General features: G+C 43.0%; 2 protein-coding genes across 2 annotated transcripts in view; one reads left to right on the top strand and one right to left on the bottom strand.

Annotated features, from left to right (window-relative positions):
• Positions 1–20,965, bottom strand: part of LOC108926137 (catenin alpha-2-like) — a 268,579-nt gene that overhangs the window by 241,220 nt on the left and 6,394 nt on the right. The window contains exon 2 of the mRNA XM_018738659.2: positions 9,803–9,909. Within this exon, the coding sequence (XP_018594175.1) occupies positions 9,803–9,904 (102 nt within the window). The 5' untranslated portion in view covers positions 9,905–9,909. The remainder of the gene's footprint in view (positions 1–9,802; positions 9,910–20,965) is intronic.
• LOC108926014 (alpha-1D adrenergic receptor-like) overlaps positions 19,317–20,965 on the top strand; it is a 35,482-nt gene continuing 33,833 nt past the window's right edge. The window contains exon 1 of the mRNA XM_029250171.1: positions 19,317–19,359. Coding sequence (XP_029106004.1) covers positions 19,317–19,359 — 43 coding nt within the window. The remainder of the gene's footprint in view (positions 19,360–20,965) is intronic.

Here is a 20,965-nt window from a genome sequence, read left to right as displayed (position 1 = left end):
GCCCTCCAGGGACTCCAAGAAGGCCGGGTACTCTACACTGCCACTAGGCGCATAAGCACAAACGACAGTGAGAGACCGTTCCCTGACCCGAAGGCGCAGGGAGATGACCCTCTCATTCACCGGGGTAGACTCCAACACATGGCGGCTAAACTGGGGGGCTATTAATAAGCCCACACCCGCCCGCCGCCTCTCACCCTGGGCAACGCCAGAATAGTGGAGAGTCCACCCTTGGTCGATAAGAGTGGTTCCAGAACCCAAGCTGTGAGTGGAAGTGAGCCCGACTATATCTAGACGGTATCTCTCAACTTCCCGCACCAGCTCAGGCTCCTTCCCCGCCAGTGAGGTGACATTCCAAGTCCCAAAAACCAGAGTTGGCGCCCGAGGTTTGGGTCGGCCGGGCACTCGGCCCCGACCACCGCCCAAATCACAATACACCGGCCCCTTACGGTCTCTCCGGCAGGTGGTGAGCCCACCGAAGAGCGTGAACCTCCGTGAACCACCACCTTACCGTGGTGGAGGGGTTTGAGTGCCTGAATGAATCCAGGAGCTATGTTGCCTGGGGCTATATGCCCCTGGTAGGGTCTCCCATGGCAAACAGGTCCTGGATGACAGACGAGACAAAGCGCGGTTCAAAAACCCCTTATGAAGAAAAAATCAAGGCTTTCGTTTACCCCGCCCGGTATGGGGTCACCGGGGTCCCACCCTGGAGCCAGGCCTGGGGGGGGGGGCTCGCATGCGAGCGCCTGGTGGCCAGGTCTATGCCCACGGGGCCTGGCCGGGCTCAGCCCGAAGCCATGACGTGGAGCAGTTAGGAGATCAGTAAAAAAATGGAATTTGAGAACCTTCTTAAATGTTGACAGGGATTCAGCAGCCCAGAAGGACAGAGGGGGCTCATTTCACCTCAGAGAAAACACCAAAAACCTCCAGACTCAGTCCTGGACCTGTTAAGAGGAGAGATCTCTCTAACCTATGATCTCCTCCTCCAAAGACAGAAACCTTGAGAGGAACAACAGAAAGCCATGATTGGTTTCTGATAACAGGGCTATTCATGAGATGGTGAGAACATTCCTGACTTTTCCCATTTGCTTATGTTGTCCTTTGCATTAGTGGCTGCCTTTGGCTCCAAAGGTTGCTGGTTTGATCCCCACCTCCAGCTGTAGCAAGGTGCTTGCCCTGCAATTCCTCAAGTACCTTTGCCTGGCTGTGTGGCCAGGTACCTGGTTATGGCCCTGCAATGGACTGGTGTCCCAGCCAGGATGTACCCAATGTTTCTGAGAAAGGCTCCGGTTCAAGACAAGTGGTTGTTCAAATTGGCTGGTTAGTCCTTTGCATTTTTCCCTTGATTGTTCTTATGAAAAACACCAAAAAATGGGTTTAGAGCCCTCAGTTCATTTGTACAGCTTGGTTAATGGATTAATGGACTCCTTAATGTTCCGAAACTGAAGCTCCTTTCATCACGGAAGTACCTTGGACCGTGTGCCAGCTCTGAGAATCCAAGCCTTGGCGAAGGTGGAGTCCTAAAGGTCCAGAGGGGTAAATGTGAACAACTCTCACTGCCAAGACCCACACTGGCGTGTCCTCTAGTGCTACCTTAGTCATGACCTTTATGCTGCCCAAGAGGAGCAAGGCCCCAGAGACCCAATCTGCCCTGTCCTTGAGCCCGTGAGCTGGATTGGCTGAGTTTTCCCAAGTGTTTAATCACTGTCACTCAAAGCGATTTGGCACCTCGTTTTAGCCCCATGACTCAGGCTGGCATGTCAAAGTCGCATTTATGGTATGCTTTGTTTACAAGGAAAGGAAACAAACAAACATGTAAATCATGTCTCATGCATAAAATTAAAGGAGGGAATTTGGGGTTTTATTAGTTTGGCATTCTTGCTGAATAAGTATTCTTACAGAAGCTCGTGATAAGGAGATTTAATAGCAAAAACATAACTTAAAAGCATCAAATAACAGTACTATAAAAATGACAGCACAAAAGGCAGTGGTGTTGATACGAATTTCATAATATATTGATGGTACCATGTGAAACTTTTAGTATCAGCCTCCTCTCACAGAAGGTAAAGGTTGCCAACTCAACAGCACCTTTAGTTTAGTAATGTTTCTGTGGTTCTCTATAAAATTTATGTCGCCTTCTATACTGAAAGATGCCTTCATGCTGATATGCAGCACTTTAAAACAGGAAAAAAGATAAACCAGGGTCCTACTTGCTGCAAGCAATGCTAAGAAACACAACATCTGTTACTCTGGCAGTAAGATAAAAATGGTTCTGTTATGGTTATGACAAGGGGATATTATTTTATGCTGTGTGACCATAGAACAGAATATATGTACAGTGTAAAACCTTCACTATCAATCACTACTTGTCCAGTGGAAATTCATTGGGATTCAGAGCCTATCGCAGAAGTATGGGGCACAGGCACTGTAGACAGGACACCGGTCCATCCCACGGGTGAAAGTAAGGCATTTGTCGACATCTTGATCAAAAAAAAAAAAAATTTTTAAATGTATGGAGCCACGTTAAATCTATACTGCTGGTAAACCAACATTAGTCTTCACAGAACCAGACAACAAAGCCAACATCTATCACATTTAAATGCCTTTGAAAACACAATTATTCAGAAAAGTACAATGAGACAAATACATTAAAATCGTTTCTTTAGAGGTATTAAAATATTCTGCAGCATTTCAGACACAAAACCCAATTGCTCGCTGTTGAATTCTGCTCTTGGACATGACCAACAAATTAGGAGCATAACGAAAAAACAACAAGACGCAAATAGGATACAGAGGGCGAGGAAATTCTTTCATATAAAAAGCCAATGAAGCTTTCCTTATGTTGTCTCTTTTATGAAATACCAGCAGTAAAAAGAAAAACAGAATACAAGAATAGCGTGACAGGTTAGCCGTGTGTGAAATTGCCCTACGGAAGACAAAATCTAAATTCGTTTGCCCTGTTCCTTCTTTCCGCAATATAAAAATACCATGTATAAAATATAAAAAAAAGGATATCTTTTTTATATTTTATATATGCTATATTTATATTGCAGAAAGAATATAGCATTTAATATTCCATTTTGCTCTGTACAAATTTTTGAGCCTGACAAGCATTCAGGGGAAAGCGTTCCAGTCACTCTTACAATACTGCACCTTTGGAGTCCTGTCACTAAATTAAAAACCTGAGATTTGTAAAAAAAAACACATCAGTTACTATATACAGTTGTTAAGCTTTTCACTGAGGCAGCTGATGTCTTCTTCAGTTGGCACTGGGTCTTTGGCCTAGCAAAAGCAAACATTCAAATGAGTGTTTCCATCCACATTCTCACACAGTATGTGTCCCCCCCCCCCCCCCCCCCCCACACACACACACACACACACACACACACACACACACACACACACACACACACACACACACACAACAGAAGTGTTGGTTGGCACATCGCCGGCAGGTGGGTTACAAGAAACACTCAGATCGTGGTCGATCTTTAAGGAGGGCGCTTAAGATGCAGCAAAGTTAGAGGTTCTGGTTAGAGCACCTGGGAAGAAACAAAGATGAGATGCTAGAAAATGTTTGGTTCCCTAACAGAAGATAAAAAATGTGAATAACACAATTAGCTGTCAACAGTGCAAACTGCTTGCCTGTTGCTTTGAATTAGCCCTGTGGACAAAGCTTTCAAATGGTAATGTTCTGCATTCCATCATTAGTATTCTTACATGACGCATAAAACGCTTGAAATGTCTGATATAACTGTTTACTATTTGTGAATACATAACATTAAACTGGCAAGATTTTTTATTATTCTTTCAAAAGGGTTTTCAGTCTCAGCTCTGGGGAAACTCAGTGTAAAACACTAGAAATGCTGTTACTCTATATACAAAAGCTCCTAAGGAGAAAGACACCAAATCATACATTTATATTCTTTTAGTTGATACTTTTTTCAAAGCAACTTCCATCCATTCATCCATCGTCAACAACCGCTTGTCCCGAGCAGGGTCGCGATGAGCCGGAGCCTAACCCCACAATACAGCGCACAAGGCTGGAAGGGGAGGGGACGCGCCCAGGACGGGACGTCAGTCCATCGCAAGAGACCCCAAGCAGGACTCGAACCCCAGACCCGCCACACACAGGCACCAGCTGAACTCAAAGGAACTTACAGCTGCTTAAACCGATTTAACCATTTATACAGCTGGGCAATATTTACTGTATCAATTCAACAACAGGAGGAGGGATTTGATTTATTTTTACAAAAACAGGTGAAAACTCAAGAATGGCAAAATTACTACTACTACTACTACAAAAAAAACTGACAAGATGACATTTTAAGTATCATAGAAAGCTGTCAGTTCAGTCTTAAGATGCGACTTAGTCTCGACTTTGGGCCACTCCAAGTCCTTCATGTCCTCCGAGTCCCTCTCTGTCACTAGAAGCTGTTCTCTTTCATGAATTTTAAGGAGGGAATAAATCCACCATTGACATTTAACGACTTCAGTCCTTCAGGCTGCTCAGAAGGCAGCTAAAACATGACGTGTTCCATCACACATAAAGACCTCCACTTGTGCTTCGCTTGTTCACATCCTTCTGTGTTGCCTGAGCTTTCAAGAGCTGTATATGGATGTTGCAGCGCTGAAAACTGATCAAATATGTTTTCACTGAATCTCTTCCATTCCATGCTGTCATCCACTGCCATGACTGGCAGCATGATGCAAATGATGTCCTTCCCAGGTCAAAAGGGTCTCAACACCATGACAGCATTAATGTTGGAAAAAAGACGATGTGAAATGTTTCTAAATATGGAAAACTTGTATTCTGTGCATTCTGTAGACTAAACATATGGAAAGAAAGCTCTTTAAAAGCATTTCCTATGATGACATGCAACATGAAGAACAGCCTCCTGTTGCCAACCCAAACACTGCACTTTCAGCATCATTTGCAAGTGACCAACTGAGCTGCTGTTTTATTTAACAGTGCGGAATCACCATACTGTGCCGCCTTTTGAAAGGTACTAACTTTAACACAGTTTAATTTAGGGTTTAATATTTAGTTTCCAGGGGGCACGGTGGCGCAGTGGGTTGGACCGGGTCCTGCTCTCCAGTGGGTCTGGGATTCTAGCCCTCTTGGGGTGCCCTGTGCCGCACTGACGTCCCATCCTGGGTGTGCCCCCTCCCCCCCCCAGCCCTGTGCCGTGTGTTGCCAGATTAGGCTCTGGTTCACCATGACCCCACTTGGGATAAGTGGTTTCAGACAATGTGTGTGTGTGTATTGTCTCCAACCCATTACTGGCTCTTTCCATAGTAATGGGGCAATGAGAAAAACTGTATGGAAAAAAAACCATCTCCAATTCCAAAAGGAAACAAATGGACAAAATCGAATGTGGCTCCAAACACCGGCCACTCTGGAGTTCAAAAGGCTCGTGGGACATTTTAATAGCAGGGAATGCCCAGAACTGCACCGTGGTAAAGTACACCTGAGCACAACTCCTTCCTTAAATTCCACTTTCGCTTTGCTTACGCTCCTCTCTTAAATATGTCACTCGCTGAAAGGAGCATTAGCACTGGAGTTATTGCTAACCCGACAAGAGCACTTTGAGGCTGGCACAGACCTTCTATCAAAGAAACATACGGTGCGAAGTGGTGCTGGGGCAACTGGGGCTTGGCAAATCGCCGAAATCTAGCACCGACTGCTATACTGACGTAACAATCTGGACGGAGGGCAATGTTCCCTTTGTGCGCCTGGAGACCACCTTACGGAAGATGAGATTGGGGGGGGGGGGGGGGGCTTCATCGTTTGTTAAGGGGAACTGCGATGCCAGCTTTGCCTGGGACAGAGCCAGCCACATGACACACACAAAGCCAGGCAATGAGTAAGGAAATCCTGAATCACACACCACAAACCCAGATGGACAAACCTGTCCAGCTCATCAAGGAAAACTTTACATGCTGCTAATGTGGCAGACAGTACGTACAAAAAATAGTATACAATTCACTTAGCTGACACTTTTATCCAAAGCAGTTCATAAGTTTTAGCCGTACTCGTTGCTGGGTAATTTTTACCGTATTACTCCTGGGTTAGTACCTTGATCAAGGGTACTACAGCAGGATGACTAATTTGAACCTGGGTCCCTTATTTCAAAGGCAGTTGTACAAACCTCTAAGCCACAATCTGGCCAGTATTGGATACACGTCTATTTTATACATTTAAATCATACCTATAATTTATAAGCGCTTATGGGATGCAGGAGCACGGACCATACCCACCTCCTAGGTTATCAGCCGCACCTGAGTGCATTCCTGGACAGAGAGGAAAGGAGCAATGAACTGTGGAACCACAGGAGACTCAATGGTGCTGCTGCTTGTGAAGGAAAGTTCTTGCTTATGTTCACCTGCACTGATGTTGTTGCAACGTTTGTTTTATGTTTCTATTAAAGTTCCCTAAGTCCACCCAATGGCACCTCATGCCTGGTCACATCACGAACCCAACACACCCCTCCATGTTCCCATAGTAGTTTTCTGCACTGATGTACGGATGAGTGACCCAATGTAAGCAGTGTCTCTAGCAGTGTAAGTCACCTTGGTGAATAAGGTGTGTGGGCTTGTAACACTACATAGAGTTCATTGGAAGCCGCTTTGGAGAAAAGCTTCTGCTAAGTAATTAAATGTAAATATTTAGGTATTCTTCTAATTCCAACACTGCAGCTGTCACAAATAAAAATACTATATAACCTTTGACCAGTTTATAAGTGAAACACTTACAAACATAAGGTGATGGTTTTTCTCAGAAAGCGTAGGTGTATTTCTCTCCAGTGTGGTCGTCCAAATGTCCCAGGTATAACAGTTTGTGTCTTTTTCTGTACTTGATTTCAAAAGGGGGACTGAAACATGCTGAGTGGCTCAGTGGTGAAGCTGTAGTTTTGCAAATGGTAGGACCATGGACTTGAAGCAGGAGCTGAGTCCTTGCACAAACCCTGCAAGATGATCATAGATAAAGGCTGAAAAGAAGTTTCTCTAAAAGGTAGCAGGGCTCACAATCAATGACAGGGTAAGGAGTTTGATCTGCCTTCAGGTTAGGAGGAGCCAGATGAGATGTTTCAGGCATCTAGATAAGATGTTCCATGGTGCTTCCCACAGGAAGTCTATCAGACCCACTTCACGGGAAGGAGGGCTCAGGACAAACCCAGGACACGATGGAAAGATTATATCTTTATCCCAGCCTGGGAAAACAAGAGGATCCCAAAGTGGGAGCTGGAGATCACAGCCACAGAAAGGGAAGTACATTCTTCCCTCCTCAGCCTGTTGCCACTGTGACCTTCAGGAGAATGGACTTTCTAACACTGTCAAACACACACACACACACACACTTTCTGAAACGCTTGTCCCATATGGGGTCACGGGGAACCGGAGCCTACTCGGCAACACAGGGCGTAAGGCCGGAGGGGGAGGGGACACACCCAGGACAGGACACCAGTCCATCGCAAGGCAGCCCAAGTGGGACTCAAACCCCAGACCCACTAGAGAGCAGGACCTGGTCCAACCCACTGCGCCACCGCACCCCCCACTGTCAAAGAGCAAAAAAAAAAACCTTTCCCACTTACACTAGGAGAACAACTGCAGACAGCATGAATCTTACGCTACACCAACCGCAAGGCATCTTTAAACCTTGCCATTCACAGGTACTGTATGTGCTTGAAAGAGATGCTTAAATGGTTGAAGGTTACAGCACCACTATAAGAGCCATTTCTGCACATATTCCTCAAGCCAGACTAGAGGTCAACGTGTAAGAAATTCCGTAAGAGGCATCAAATTCTTAATTGGAGCCATGGGAAGACATCTGTTGATTTCAGCTACAGCTGCAAGTGTAAGACATCTGTCTTGGGTGGTTCTGGAATCTCCGCATTAGCACTGTCACACAATCATCACATAGTCATTCATCCAGATGCACTTCAACACAAATTTAAACACATTTCACTATATATAGTCCAAGCAGGAAAAACTGAAAACGTCCTAGGCATGAAGTGTTAATATCAACACATCCTCTTCAGTCGTGGAGTTTTTATATACAGCGAGTTGACATTTTGTTTAAACTGAGCATTTTGATTCCAGAAGCAGCTGGTCATGCCTATAAAAGACTGAACAATTCATGTGAACAAGCAAGAACGCAAAATCCTTCGCTATGCCCTTCACACAGCTGCCCACCAAGTGGTCTATGCCTTTTCACTTGCTTAAATGTCTGAGCTGACCAAATACAGCCGCCCCGAATATTGTGAAAGCGTATTTTTCGATTTCCGGCATTTGTGAAACTGTCATATGCCATGTCATATGCAACAAGATATTGACAGTGAAGGCCCATTCAGTGATAGGTAAAAGGTGAATATAGAAGAGTCTTTTTCATGTACAGGATTTGCAAAATTATATTTCATGACATATTGTGCTTGATGACGTAAAAACATCAGTGGAGTCACACAGGGGAGCCGTCCTGGCCTGTTTCTGCAAAAGAGCAGTGCTTTTCACTTGTATGAATAGTCTCCCAGTGCTCCTGTCATCTTGACTCATCGCACTCGGCTCTGATTGTATCTCTTTTCTAATAAAAGCCTTCAGAAAATGTAAAAAGTGAGTTGAAAAGCTGACAGCATGACACATGTAATGAGACACACGGCTCAAATTTCCATCATGTGGCTGAATAGGAAATAGGGCTCAAACCAAACTAAATTCCACACACTGCCTCATACCACATTAATTTATGCTTTTCTCCAAAGCAACTTACAATGTCAAGGTAATGACTACTTACCCATTTACACAGCAGAGCAATTCAGGGTAAGTACCTTGCTCAGGGGTACTACAACCAGAGGTGGGGATTGAACCTCTGACCTTTGGATACAAAAGCACTAACTTCAACCACTAAGCTACCAGCCGCTCTCCCCGTTGCCTCTCTTTGCTGAGAAAATGCCCCTTTTTACTTAAATCGCTGCTTCTCAGTAAGGAAACATTGAGTTCCATCACATGAACATTATTTGCAGCTTAACAGATATAGCCCATCATGTTCATTCTGGTGGTAGGTGCATAACATCTGCACCTGTAACGCATTCACACAAGTCTGGGAGAATCAAGGGAATAACTGCTATCTGTCTCAGACGTCGATGTTTTAGGAAAAATAGCTGTGTGGTCCCTCATCTAGACTTACTATTTGGATTTATTTAACCAAAACATTTTATATGCACCTTATATGATATAGCTCCGGAGAGCATGTCAGAGTAAAACACTTATTACTGTCCTTCCATAGTAGAACTGGCTTCAAAGTTGGCAGACAAGAGTGACATTAGCGAACATGATCGGTGCCAGATGTCAGGCCATATATAGTGGGGACTCTGGAAAACAATTGTGACATTCGGTTCTTTGTGGTCCAAACCCACCCCAAGGTGCCACAGACACGGCAAGGGTTTCGACCAACAGGCATCAAACCAACTCCACAATCAGTGGAGAAACATAAACAAGGTGGCGCCTCGGAAAAAGCACACAAAGGCCAATTCCGTTGGAGCTGTCATCACACTGTTGCTGGTCCTAACAAAACAGCGCAACTACGCTGTGGGTGGGTGAACAAAGGCAAATGTTAGAAGTTAATACGAATGCGGGGAAAACGATAAAAGAATTTTTCTTTCAAATCCCTGATGATGTTCTAAACTGTGTTTAAGTAATCGTGTAAGCACCAATCCTCAGGGGTACCTCCGGTCAGCTTCCTCTCTCTAGCTGAGTCACAGATGAGTGACAGCGTGGCGCTGAGCGATTAACCCTGGAGGATGAGCCTTACTTGCGTGACCAATGGCTCGAGCAGTCGCTCCACGGTGAGCGTTCGGATCTCCAGGCTCTTGGGGTCCCACTTCAGGAGGATAGGGGACGTTGCCGTTGTCATGATTCCTGCAAAGGAAGAGGATGAGAGGAAGATAATTTTGAGCTGCAAATGACAGCAAACAGCCTGCAGTGGTGTTGTCGAGATGCAAAGGCATTCGGTAGCTTATCTGCATGTCTCTGAGGTTCTGAAAATGGATCCTTTTGCACCAGGAAGATAGTTTAAAGAGGAGATTAGCAGACAGCCCAAAGCAACATCCTGAAGGAGTTTTTTTTTTCTTCCTCTCCTAGCTCACAGATGAAAATCCTTCACCAGGGAGGCTGTTTAACAATAAAAGCATATCTCAAATTTTTATGTGGATAATAAAAAAGAAATAATTCGCATAAATGTATAAATAGATATGTTTTACAATTTGCCATACACATTATTCCATAAAACACATGAAAGATAATGTACAGTACAGTATATTCAAATATACAGCTGTCATGCAAATTTCATAAGTAACTAAATATCATTATAAAAATGTACTTCGGTAAGGCTTTGGAGAACACTGATGCAACTCTAGATGCACCTTCTTTTCCTTGATTATGGATCCATAAATCAAGTTCTAACCAATCACGTGACGACGTTGCAGTCAGAAAGTCTCGAATTAATACCCCCGAAATTAAATAAACTTAAAATCAAATCACTGCAAAACTCAGATTCCTGCAGTAACTGTCACTAACACACATTTGGAAAACAATGCACGTATTTTATGCCCTACTTAAAAGCTTCGCAGAGTGTTCGAAGCACAACACCAGTTTCCATACAAGCAACTTTCTTTTTTTTTTTTTTTTGCTACAATTCTCCCAGCAGAGTTGATGTGGAATAAAACAGGGTGAGATGTTAATAAACAGTGTCTCCTGTCTTCACCATACCCCCACAGCAGTGTTCCCTACAGGGCCACCGCAGCCGGCGGGATGCTGTGTGTGTATGTTGGCCAGTCTCAAACCTGGAACCCCCACCCCACTGCAATAATGAATCATTTAAGATAAAGAGAAGTACAGTTTAGAGAAACGACACTGTTAATACGGTCGGACAAATGAGGTTCGGAGGAACAGCATCAGCCTGCAGTGATGTTTTCGGGCAGCCTTTTCGTTTAAGTAATTCCTCTGGCCTAGATTTACCATCGCTTTCAGTAGCTGAGAGTGAAGTGAGGAAAAAAACGGTGTGGGTACAAAGCAGGCGCATTCTCTTTGAACTCAGGTAATGTATGCAGGTGCAGTTTCACAGGGAAAAATTCTTGTCTTCAAAACAGAGCGGAGCCTTGCAAAACATTTCACTCGAAATTTAACTCCCGAGTGGTTAATAATAAATGAATGTTCTCTTTAATAGGCAATTATAATGAGCATGCATTTGTTATCAGGGGTCATGTGCCGCGGTGTGTCGCTGTTGGTGGGTTCTGAGTCGCGGGGTTTAATGCAGCCACTGTCGACGGAATATAATGGGAAAATAGAAATGTATTGCTGAAGTTCCGTCTTTGAAGGTTACCGTTTGAAGTTCTCCACTTCAGCGTGCATCCCGCCTGTTCAACACTTGCTAATCAGGTGGCGGCAGGTAGCGTGGCGGTTAAGGGCACGGAACTGTAACCCGCTGCTGTACAACTGAGTGATGTACTTCACCTGAATTGCTCCAGTGAAGCACAGAGCTGTTTAAATGGGTGAAGCTCACTTTGTATTAAAAAAAACTAGGCAATGAATAATAAGAGCGACCGCAATCACGGTGTGCACAAGTTAGAACCGCTTTCATCTCATTTTACTTTTTTTGCTAAGTGACTTTTAAAACCATCGCTGCGAAAGGGTAGCATGAAAACAGACTTACACCTCTCAGCACTAAAATTGACTTCCTCTCCTGTTAGTATTAATGACATTCCGTGAATTTTGCATTTTAAGTATTTTGCTCAATCACACTGCCAGCTGCCAGGTAGAAACCATTTACAGTTACCAAGGAGATCCCAGCATAACCTGCTGGACTATGTTCTTTAGAATGAGAGATGGGGTGCAGGTAGGTGTGGCCCACAGGATACCCGACACAGCAGAAACCTCCAGAGAACAGGTGCATCGTCTACACAAGAACCTACACACCTTGCACTCAGCAGTCCTCCCCACAGGTTTTAATACACTGCAACATGAGTCCATTATTGACAACAACTTAGCATCTGACAGACCTCTGCACACTGATCGACAATAAAATAAATGCTGTCATCGCTGTTATGGATTGCTTCAAACTCATGATGAAGTCATCAGGGCTTTCAGTTGCAGTACATGCCTGCACACGTGCCCCAGAATGCCTTTCTTCCCACCTTTACAGCATTTCTGTGCCTATCGATCAATTTTTTTCTTAAAATTGAGCCTGGAGCCGCACACACTTTCTAGAGCTCTCATTTTAGCTTTCTGTGTGCTGATGTGCTCAGCTGACACAGTCAGCCATCTGTGTGAATGTGCCATCTCATCCATCCCATTCAGAATATATATGGATAATAGCACACAGCTGTCATCCCACACGTGTTGGGATCTTGACTGTCAAAAGCTGGACACAATTTAATGGAGGTGAATTATAGATGGTCTAGAGTTCCTCCAGTTTTTTCCATGTCTTTGTGCCACTTTTCTTAGGTTGCAGGAGATCCTTACACCACTTAATCATTTCAGGTTTAGGTGCATCGTACACATAGTGGATGGATGGATGGATGGATGGATGGATGGATGGATGGAGCACTTGGTCAATTGAGAATACTGTATTGTTCTTTTAGCACAAGACAGCCCACTGCTCCTGCAACAATGACTATCCAAATCAGTAGATCTGGCTTAGTTAAGGCTGGTGCATACCCATTAAAGGAATTTCCCTCGCCCTTTACCATTAGTAATAACTCCAGCTAACTAAGACACAGTTGAGTGTGTGAAGCTACACACAAGTAGTGAACAACCATGCCCATCATTCCAGTTATAACATACTGGTGTAATATTTCCCCATCTGTCAGATTAATGTATTGTACTACTATGCAGTGCAGTTCCAAGTGGGACTCCTAGAAGGATAGGACAACACACATACTTTCCCAATGAGTGTTTAATGCCATCCAACGACCACTGCTCCTGGAGGCACCAAACTTGGCTTGAATTTCTGTGAAAGCTGACTGTAGCTCTAACAGTGCTCTATATAATCTCAATTTCTGCAGCAATTCTCCAATGGAGATCTCAGAGGGACCTCGTCTTGCCTTCTCCGTGCTCTGTCATCTTTGCTTCATTCATAGTGCATGTTCTGTATGAGTAGTATTTTATACGTGCGTCAGTGATAATAATTCCAACAACGGTCAGTGTAACCTCAGATCCGAAACCAAAGCAACTACACGGGGTCGAGGATTTACAAACAATTGTGTTCATAACTTAATCTGTTTGTAACTACAAAGTCATTTTACCAGTAACTGAAAATTAATAAAAGCTGAATAATACGTCATCTCGCCACATACTAATGGGGTAGGCTCTGTAAACACCTCAGGCATGGACATCGCACTACTGTCTAAAACTTTTTTTTTCTAATGAACTGAAGTTACATTAAAATTAAAAGTCATTTTAAGTTACTTTTTTTTTTTTTTTAAATAATCTCCTAATTCTTTTTATCGCATTCTGAAAAATAACACAACAAGCATCAAACAGTGTGTCGCAGAGCAGCCGGGGACTTTTTTGTTTAAACAGTCCTTACCTCTCACCTTCTAATGCTTTCAGCTTAGTGAAAGTGATTCTGTCCATCACACTAACTGTCGGGACTCCATTAATCTGCACCGGATTGAATTCCGACTTTCTGGATGCGAGGACAAATGAACACTTGGTTCGGAACTTATTTTCCAGTGCCGCACAAATTCCGCACGCTGCAGCTACATTTTCAGCTCTCGGACTAGAGTGTCATTCTGCATCGCTGGCTAACTACTTACATTTTGTATTTAAGAATCTATAGCCATTCTGTGTTGCTAAGAAACAAGGTAACTGCAAACATACTGTGCTGCTCAAGAGTTTATATAGAAGATGAGTGCACAGGAGTACAGAAACAAGGGCACAACAGAAAATCCTCAAAGAACAGATTACCTGATGAACAGAGCAAGCTTATTAAATATTACAAAGAAACGGTCGTGACCAAATCAGCTGCAAGCAGAACACAGCAATTGTGAAGCACCAAAAAAATTCTCATGTTCTTCACACCTGCAAATGTAGTAACCGCAGTCTTATATTAGGTGACTGAAAAATGGGGAAGGAATCTCATCACTGGCCTCCCTGCAGATGCTTCAGCTCTCAACATTAGCAAGGAATACCCTCCCAGATTAAGGTTAATTCAATTTCGGTGACTCTGAAAGGCTTTGATGGTCAACGATCATTGTGGAAAAAGCTTCTTCCATCCATAGACTAAGACTTCTGCCATTTTATCTGAGAAAGGACCTTTTGAAGATAACGTTTTTCAGTTTCAGTCCGCATGCTTTGTTTTGCCTCCTCCCCATGCATGTACAACACGCTTTGCATGTAACATCACAAGTCAGCGTCACGTCCTTGTAGACATCATTGATTACAAAAAAATGCATTTGTAGCAAATTTAATCTGTACGAATTCCATTAGTCCATAATCTGTTTAACATATTGATCGACACAATAACTGCATCAGTCATTAGAAGGAGCACATTTTAAATACAACGTTTGTGACTGCCTTCCAAACACAAGTGTTTTTCTTTTGGATATGAACTGAGGACCATGAATGACCTCAACAAAAAGCCTAAGTGTAAACTGTTGGTAAAAAGTGTATTGCCCATGCAAAACACACAATTCGCACTCTTGCACTTTTGCTGTGCTCAAGATATTTGTATTTATTGGAAAAAAACAGAAATAAGGTATGAAAATCAATTTTACTTTGATTATGAGCCTGCAGTCCTGAAATTTGTGTGCTTTTTTATTCCTCTGCAATACTATTTCAGTGATCAGTCATCTCATCTCAACAGAGTAAATTGAGACAGATAAAATTAAAGATAGCACCACATGAAGCCTTTGTAACAGCAGAAATGAGCCTGGTACCCAGTGACATCAACAGACATCACCACATTGCCAAAATTGATTTCAAGCTGATGTCAGACTAATTTTCATGCCAGGTCTCCCAGTGCCACTAATCCAAGAGAACATGCAGTATATGTCTGTCTCACCAGGCGTTCAACTCACTTTCACTTAGCACACAGATGACAGCATATGCATGTCAGTCATGTAGTATAGTACTGCTATTTTTGCGCTCTATTTGGCGTTCATAAAAGACGAAAAATTGAGAAGATAGTCTGTTGAGCAGCTGAATGGAAATGGCACAAGCCAAATGAAACCTGGGTCTCATCAAAGTATAAAGTTGTCATAATAGGGAAGAATTTTGTTTGCCTGCAAGGTATCAGTGAGCCAGAGACTCAGATTTATGGGACCTGAACACTAGCTTCTTTGCTCACAGCAAACATTTTTATTTCCTCATTTAGCTGATGCTTTTCTCCAAAGCAACATACAATGCTAATCTACTTACAATTATTTACCCCTTTACACAGCTGGGTAATTCTGCCTGAGCAACTTATGGTAAGTACCTTCCTCAAGGGTACTACAGCAGGAAGTGACATCTGAACCTCCAACCTTTGGGGCAAAGGCAGCAGCTCTAACCACTACACTATCAACTGCCCCCTTTTTGCTTATGCAATCAGCAGTTGCACTTTGTCCAAAGTGACATACAACTCAGAATAAGCAGAAGTGGATCCTATAGAGGGTGGCGCAGTGGCGCAGTGGGTTGGACCGGGTCCTGCTCTTCTGTGGGTCTGGGGTTCGAGTCCCGCTTGGGGTGCCTTGCGACGGACTGGCGTCCCGTCCTGGGTGTGTCCCCTCTCCCTCTGGCCTTACGCCCTGTGTTACCGGGTAGGCTCCGGTTCCCCGTGACCCTGTATGGGACAAGCGGTTCTGAAACTGTGTGTGTGTGTGTGTGTGTGTGTGTGTGTGTGTGTGTGTGTGTGTGTGTGTGGATCCTATAGACGTTACATATCCATAAAAGTGATATTTGAATAACGCACACAAAGGAATGGATGTGATGGACTAATGTACGAAGATACAAGGAGTTTGAGAGGAAAAGATCAAGAGATGAGTTTTGAGACTCTTCTTGAATAGTGGGAGGTATTCAGCAGTTCTGAGGGACTGATGGAGTTCACTCCAGATGGGGACTTTTAATTAGGCTTTTAATTTTGGACCCTTCATGAGGTCCCCCCCATCATCAACACCCAAATTCAGCCTGAGGGTTATGATTGTGTCAGATGTGATCCCAAAAGATGACTCACGCTCTCTTCATATAAACAAAAATGTACATACCTATAAAAATGAACTTTGTGTACAGTGTGCTACTTTTGCCTGAGTTCCATTCCCAGGTCTGCATAAGGCAGAAAACCACAGCACTGGGATACAGCGGAATATCAAGTAGAAATTCAGTAAATTACACCACCTCAACAGCCTTGCATTTTAGGCATCACATCACTCAGAGCACACATCCTTGTGCAAATGGATTATGCATGAGATCATCAAATCATGCAAACAAGTCAAGTAAACAGTATTTAAATAAAAATCCTCTCGTTGGACTCTCTCACCTGGTTTGGTGGAGCAGATTGCTTCATTTTATTTTCTAAAACCTTACAGCCTCCCTTCTTCCCCGTGAATAAATGCAGTAACTTAACAGCACCACAAAACGGCGTCAAATTTTACAGTTATGAAAAAAGGAAAATCAAAGTAATATAACGGCAAACAAGCTCACGCACCGTGTTAATCTCGGGCAAAATTTACCCTGAAACAGTTTGTGGAAGCTGAGATGACAAAATTATGTATTATTTTAGAATTCTATGGGCAGAGAGTGTGCAGGTGCAGAGAAGTGATAGAGAAGTGAATAGCGGGGGGATGCTTCGGTGCTTTATTCATGCTGATATGAACGGAGGCATATGAGGAAACATGAATAGCTATCACAGATAAGGGAGCGGCCGGTAAAATCACTAAGTCAGACAAGATCGGACAGTTGACGCAGACACACTGGCTCCATTCATCTATTCAAACAAACTAATACCGTGGTCATTTTTACTGCAGAGCATTTTACCTACATAACACCTTTCATTGGCTTGAGTTCTTCTGGCTGAATAAAATGGGTATGACATACATCAGCCAGCCACATTTCTCTTGGAATTTCTGTGCCACATTGGTTGTCAGTGACTAACAAATGGCATGAACTAATGAAAAAGGAATTTTCATGCGTGTAGAGCATCTCAGACACTAAGACAGCTCCCTTTTGAACGTATTGGATGGAAGAACTGAAAATATTACACGAAGCAACAAGCAAATATGAATAATCCATTACATTTTGTCAGTAATAACAATGCAATTTTTTTTTTGCAATTTAAATCAATCTTCTGCTGCAAACGCTGGAATTTTGAGCAGCATCCATTTGTTGCTATTTATTTTTCTTTTTTTTTTTTTTTTTTTTTTAACTGTGGCCATTATTTGGGCAACGTACTTCAGTTTGATGAGATCAGCAGTTGGACCAGAACACAGAACAGAAAATTGCTCAGATTAAGACTGAAGCAACTGTTACTATAGTTGAGTCATTGTCTCTGGCCATCTGCAAAGATGCAATTTACACTCCCCATTAGTAAGTCCTGTTATTCTACTCACACTTTTTCCAAAGCTCTGAGTTTTTACTGCATTTGTGCAACAGAGCGTTGTTTTAAGTACAAACACTATACACGCACAAGGACTCTGTACACAGTTATCCTCAAACTTTTCCATCGCTGTACCTTCACTGGAGCGACTACAGGTCCCTCTGGGGGACACGCCGAGTTAAGAAAGGCAACGGAATCAAATAATTCCCTGTATTTTCAGATCTAATGGCTGCACCATCCAGAAGGGAACCTGGGGGAGTTTCGTGGAAGATATAAGAAGAACAATACGGAAGAAGATAAAATAACACGGAAGGGAGAAGAAATTAAAATTAAGACGAAAGCAATTAAGCTTTTTTACTCACTTCATTTCACACGCGGATGATAAAATGATTTAAAATGAATGTGGCATTGCCCTTTATAAGTTAGAGTAGGGCTCTTTGGAATTCGAAATGACTACGCCGTGCTCTCAGAGAAAGTTTTCCCAAGCAAATGAATGCACCCAAAGTGCTTCACAAGAATAGTTTTCACTGTCTGATCATAACTTCTAGGATCCAAGTGATTAGTCACCCTGCAAATCCAGAGTTATTGTCTTGTTCTGGCGCTTGCTGAAAAACAGAAATGCACTCCAAAGTACTTTGGGGTGTTATTTGCTACTGCTGCAAGTGATTTTTCTTTGTGATTTTTGTTTGGATTTATTATTGATTTTCTCTACAAACTTTGCAAGGATAACATAAAATAGAATTACGTTTCTGAGATATTCTGTTACGGCAATCCTTCATGTGTGAAATACCCCTTCGACAAGCAAACATATCATAGTATTACGTGAGATGTGTAGTCTGTGCACCCACCGTAAAGTAGACATGCCTTAGGTTGAAAAATCATGGTACAAAATCAAGTGCTCTTATCACTCCACAATTACCAGGGCTGCTTAGCATCATCTAAAGTCATATAACTGAACGCAAATGCTGAAAAATGATGTATGCTGAGGAACAACAAGCAGAATTGCTGTGGAGCAGCAGTCGTTTTGGAGATCAAAGCCAAAAGAAAGCAATGACAAGAGGGAAGTCTGGCTGGAAATCAACCGGACCTTAGCTCATAAGCGCTCATCGAGTATATGATCAGGCAAACCCCTGAAGTTAGAAATCTAACAAATAAGGCCGACTCAGATCGCCTGATACGGTTTCTGATATATAAATTTTTTTAAGATAAAGCATTAAAATCACAAAGCTGGACTCCAGAGCTGGCTAGCAGCAGCCTGAGCAGGAAATCTTGCCATGGGTCTTCTCTAGGAAACAGAGGATGAAGGTATGGGCTCAGACAGGATTTTGGTATATTGGGACCTACATTATGTCAGATGGTAAAGGCCCTGTAAGTAGTGTTCTGCCAGTCCTAGAAGGTCTAGATGTGCTGGATCTCATGCAGGGCTGAATGCATGCTGTATGGGATGGGGGTCGAGGGCCAGTTCTGAAACCCACTGGCCCTTCTGAAAAATACTGCTTGCAGATGAAAGCAATTTACTCCATTTTCAGTGTCATTCCCATCTAAGTCAGCAAAACGAGCTTTACCACTTCTGAAACATTTCTAAAATTCCTAACTGGACCCTCTAACATCCCATTCCTTTTGTAATGTACTTTTAACACTGCTTTAAATTGTGGGAAATTTCTATTTAATCCCATTCCTGACAAAAAAAATCTACTGAGTATTTCTTTGGGTGTAAACAGTACCTTGTAGTTTCTTACACAATTCAAACATAATAATGTGCTGTCAATGGCTTAATATCATTTATTCTGTAATTCTGTGTCAGCTGTCTGTAAATACCGGAGGCACCTGGAACCACAGCAAATTCCTTGTGTGCGTCAGCACATTTGGCCAATAAAACTCATTCTCATTCTGACTCTGATTCTGAAAAAGAAATAAATGTTTAAGCCATTTTACTGTCACGTCCACACCCACATCAAAATCGACAGCACCTGACATAGATCAAGCACCAGACACCAATCAGCAAACGCACGCTTGAAAGACCCTCCTCAGCTCCCATTCCCTTCCAGAATCTCGCTGAGACAACCGTCCCGTCTGCGCTATGTCATGCTCTTCCTCGTCCCTTGTTTCCTGCCTCCATTTTCTGGCTTTCGACCCTTCGCCTCGTCCCCAGACCACGTCCATGGATCCTCACTCAGACCGCCGATCCCTGACAACGAGAACTTGCCTGACCCCTTGGTTCCCGACAAAAAATCCTGCACTTGGATCCAGCCGCGCCGGTGTCCTTGGTTCCACGTGACATTTACAGCATATACATGTTTGCAAGTGTGAAAACAAGATTTGGATTTATGTTTACTTTAAGTATTTGTTTTAGTTGTTCAGAGAACGCTTTTATCCGACAAAGTTTCAGCCAACTGAACACATGTATCGGTGAGCTTTGGGTTAGATCCTTGCTCAAAAGTATAATAGTCGGATCCCTCTATATTACACATTCCCCACTCTTAACCTCAACTCAAATTGCTCTGATATGATTCAGGACATATGTGACATGTGATTTATTATTTCAGTGATATTGCTTCAGCCTTACTCAGATTCTGCCAGTAGAAACTCACAGAGATAAATGTTGTCTTTACCTGACACCTGCTCTGGGTACCAGCAGTGACACCTCTACACCGAAGGGCAGAAAGGCAGCAGTGGAACCGAGGCTCGGAAACCTCAGATGCAAATTTTTGGCTGATGTGTACATTTTTCTCATTTCTCACATGCAAGAAAATCAACAGAAAATTCCGTTCACCTGTTATTGTGCTAAACAAGGCAAAATCTTCATAAGGACCCAGTGATCGTTAAAAAAAAGGCATAAAATTAAATAACAACAGCAGGTGGTTATGGGTACAGCATGTGCACTGAGAGCCTTAAGCCAGAATTTATGCTTGTGCTGGGCTGGAGATGACTAGATTTGCATTTGTTATTTGCAAACATGCATGCATTAAAAAGTTTGTACGTGAAGCATAACTCCTGCCGTGTTCCTACCATTTTAGTTAGTAGCTGCCAAAATTCACAGCAACTAAAAACAGCACTGACAATCAGGAACTGATTAAGTAGTCTTCCTCATAATTAAAAATCCCTAATAATTAGCATCTTGTAACTAACTCTGTGCCAAGATGAATGTTGATGTGTAGGGTGTCTAATCACAGTTAAATGACAGCAGTTGCAGGAATAAAATCCCACTACTCTTTAATCCCTTTTGCATTTCTGATTCACAGCATGAAACAACATAAGCACAACACCTCTAATAATTATATTTTTGTGTTGGTGGGTTAGACTTGGTCTGTTTTTTTGTTGGTGGGGTTGGTTTGATGGTTTGGTGTGATGGTTGGGGTGTTTTGTCTTGGCAGGTTAGGCTTGGCTTGTTGGTTTGGCTTTGGT

The sequence above is a fragment of the Scleropages formosus genome, chromosome 3 (genome assembly GCF_900964775.1).
Source record: "Scleropages formosus chromosome 3, fSclFor1.1, whole genome shotgun sequence".
NCBI lineage: Eukaryota > Metazoa > Chordata > Actinopteri > Osteoglossiformes > Osteoglossidae > Scleropages > Scleropages formosus.
This window is presented reverse-complemented; position numbering and strand designations above follow the sequence as displayed.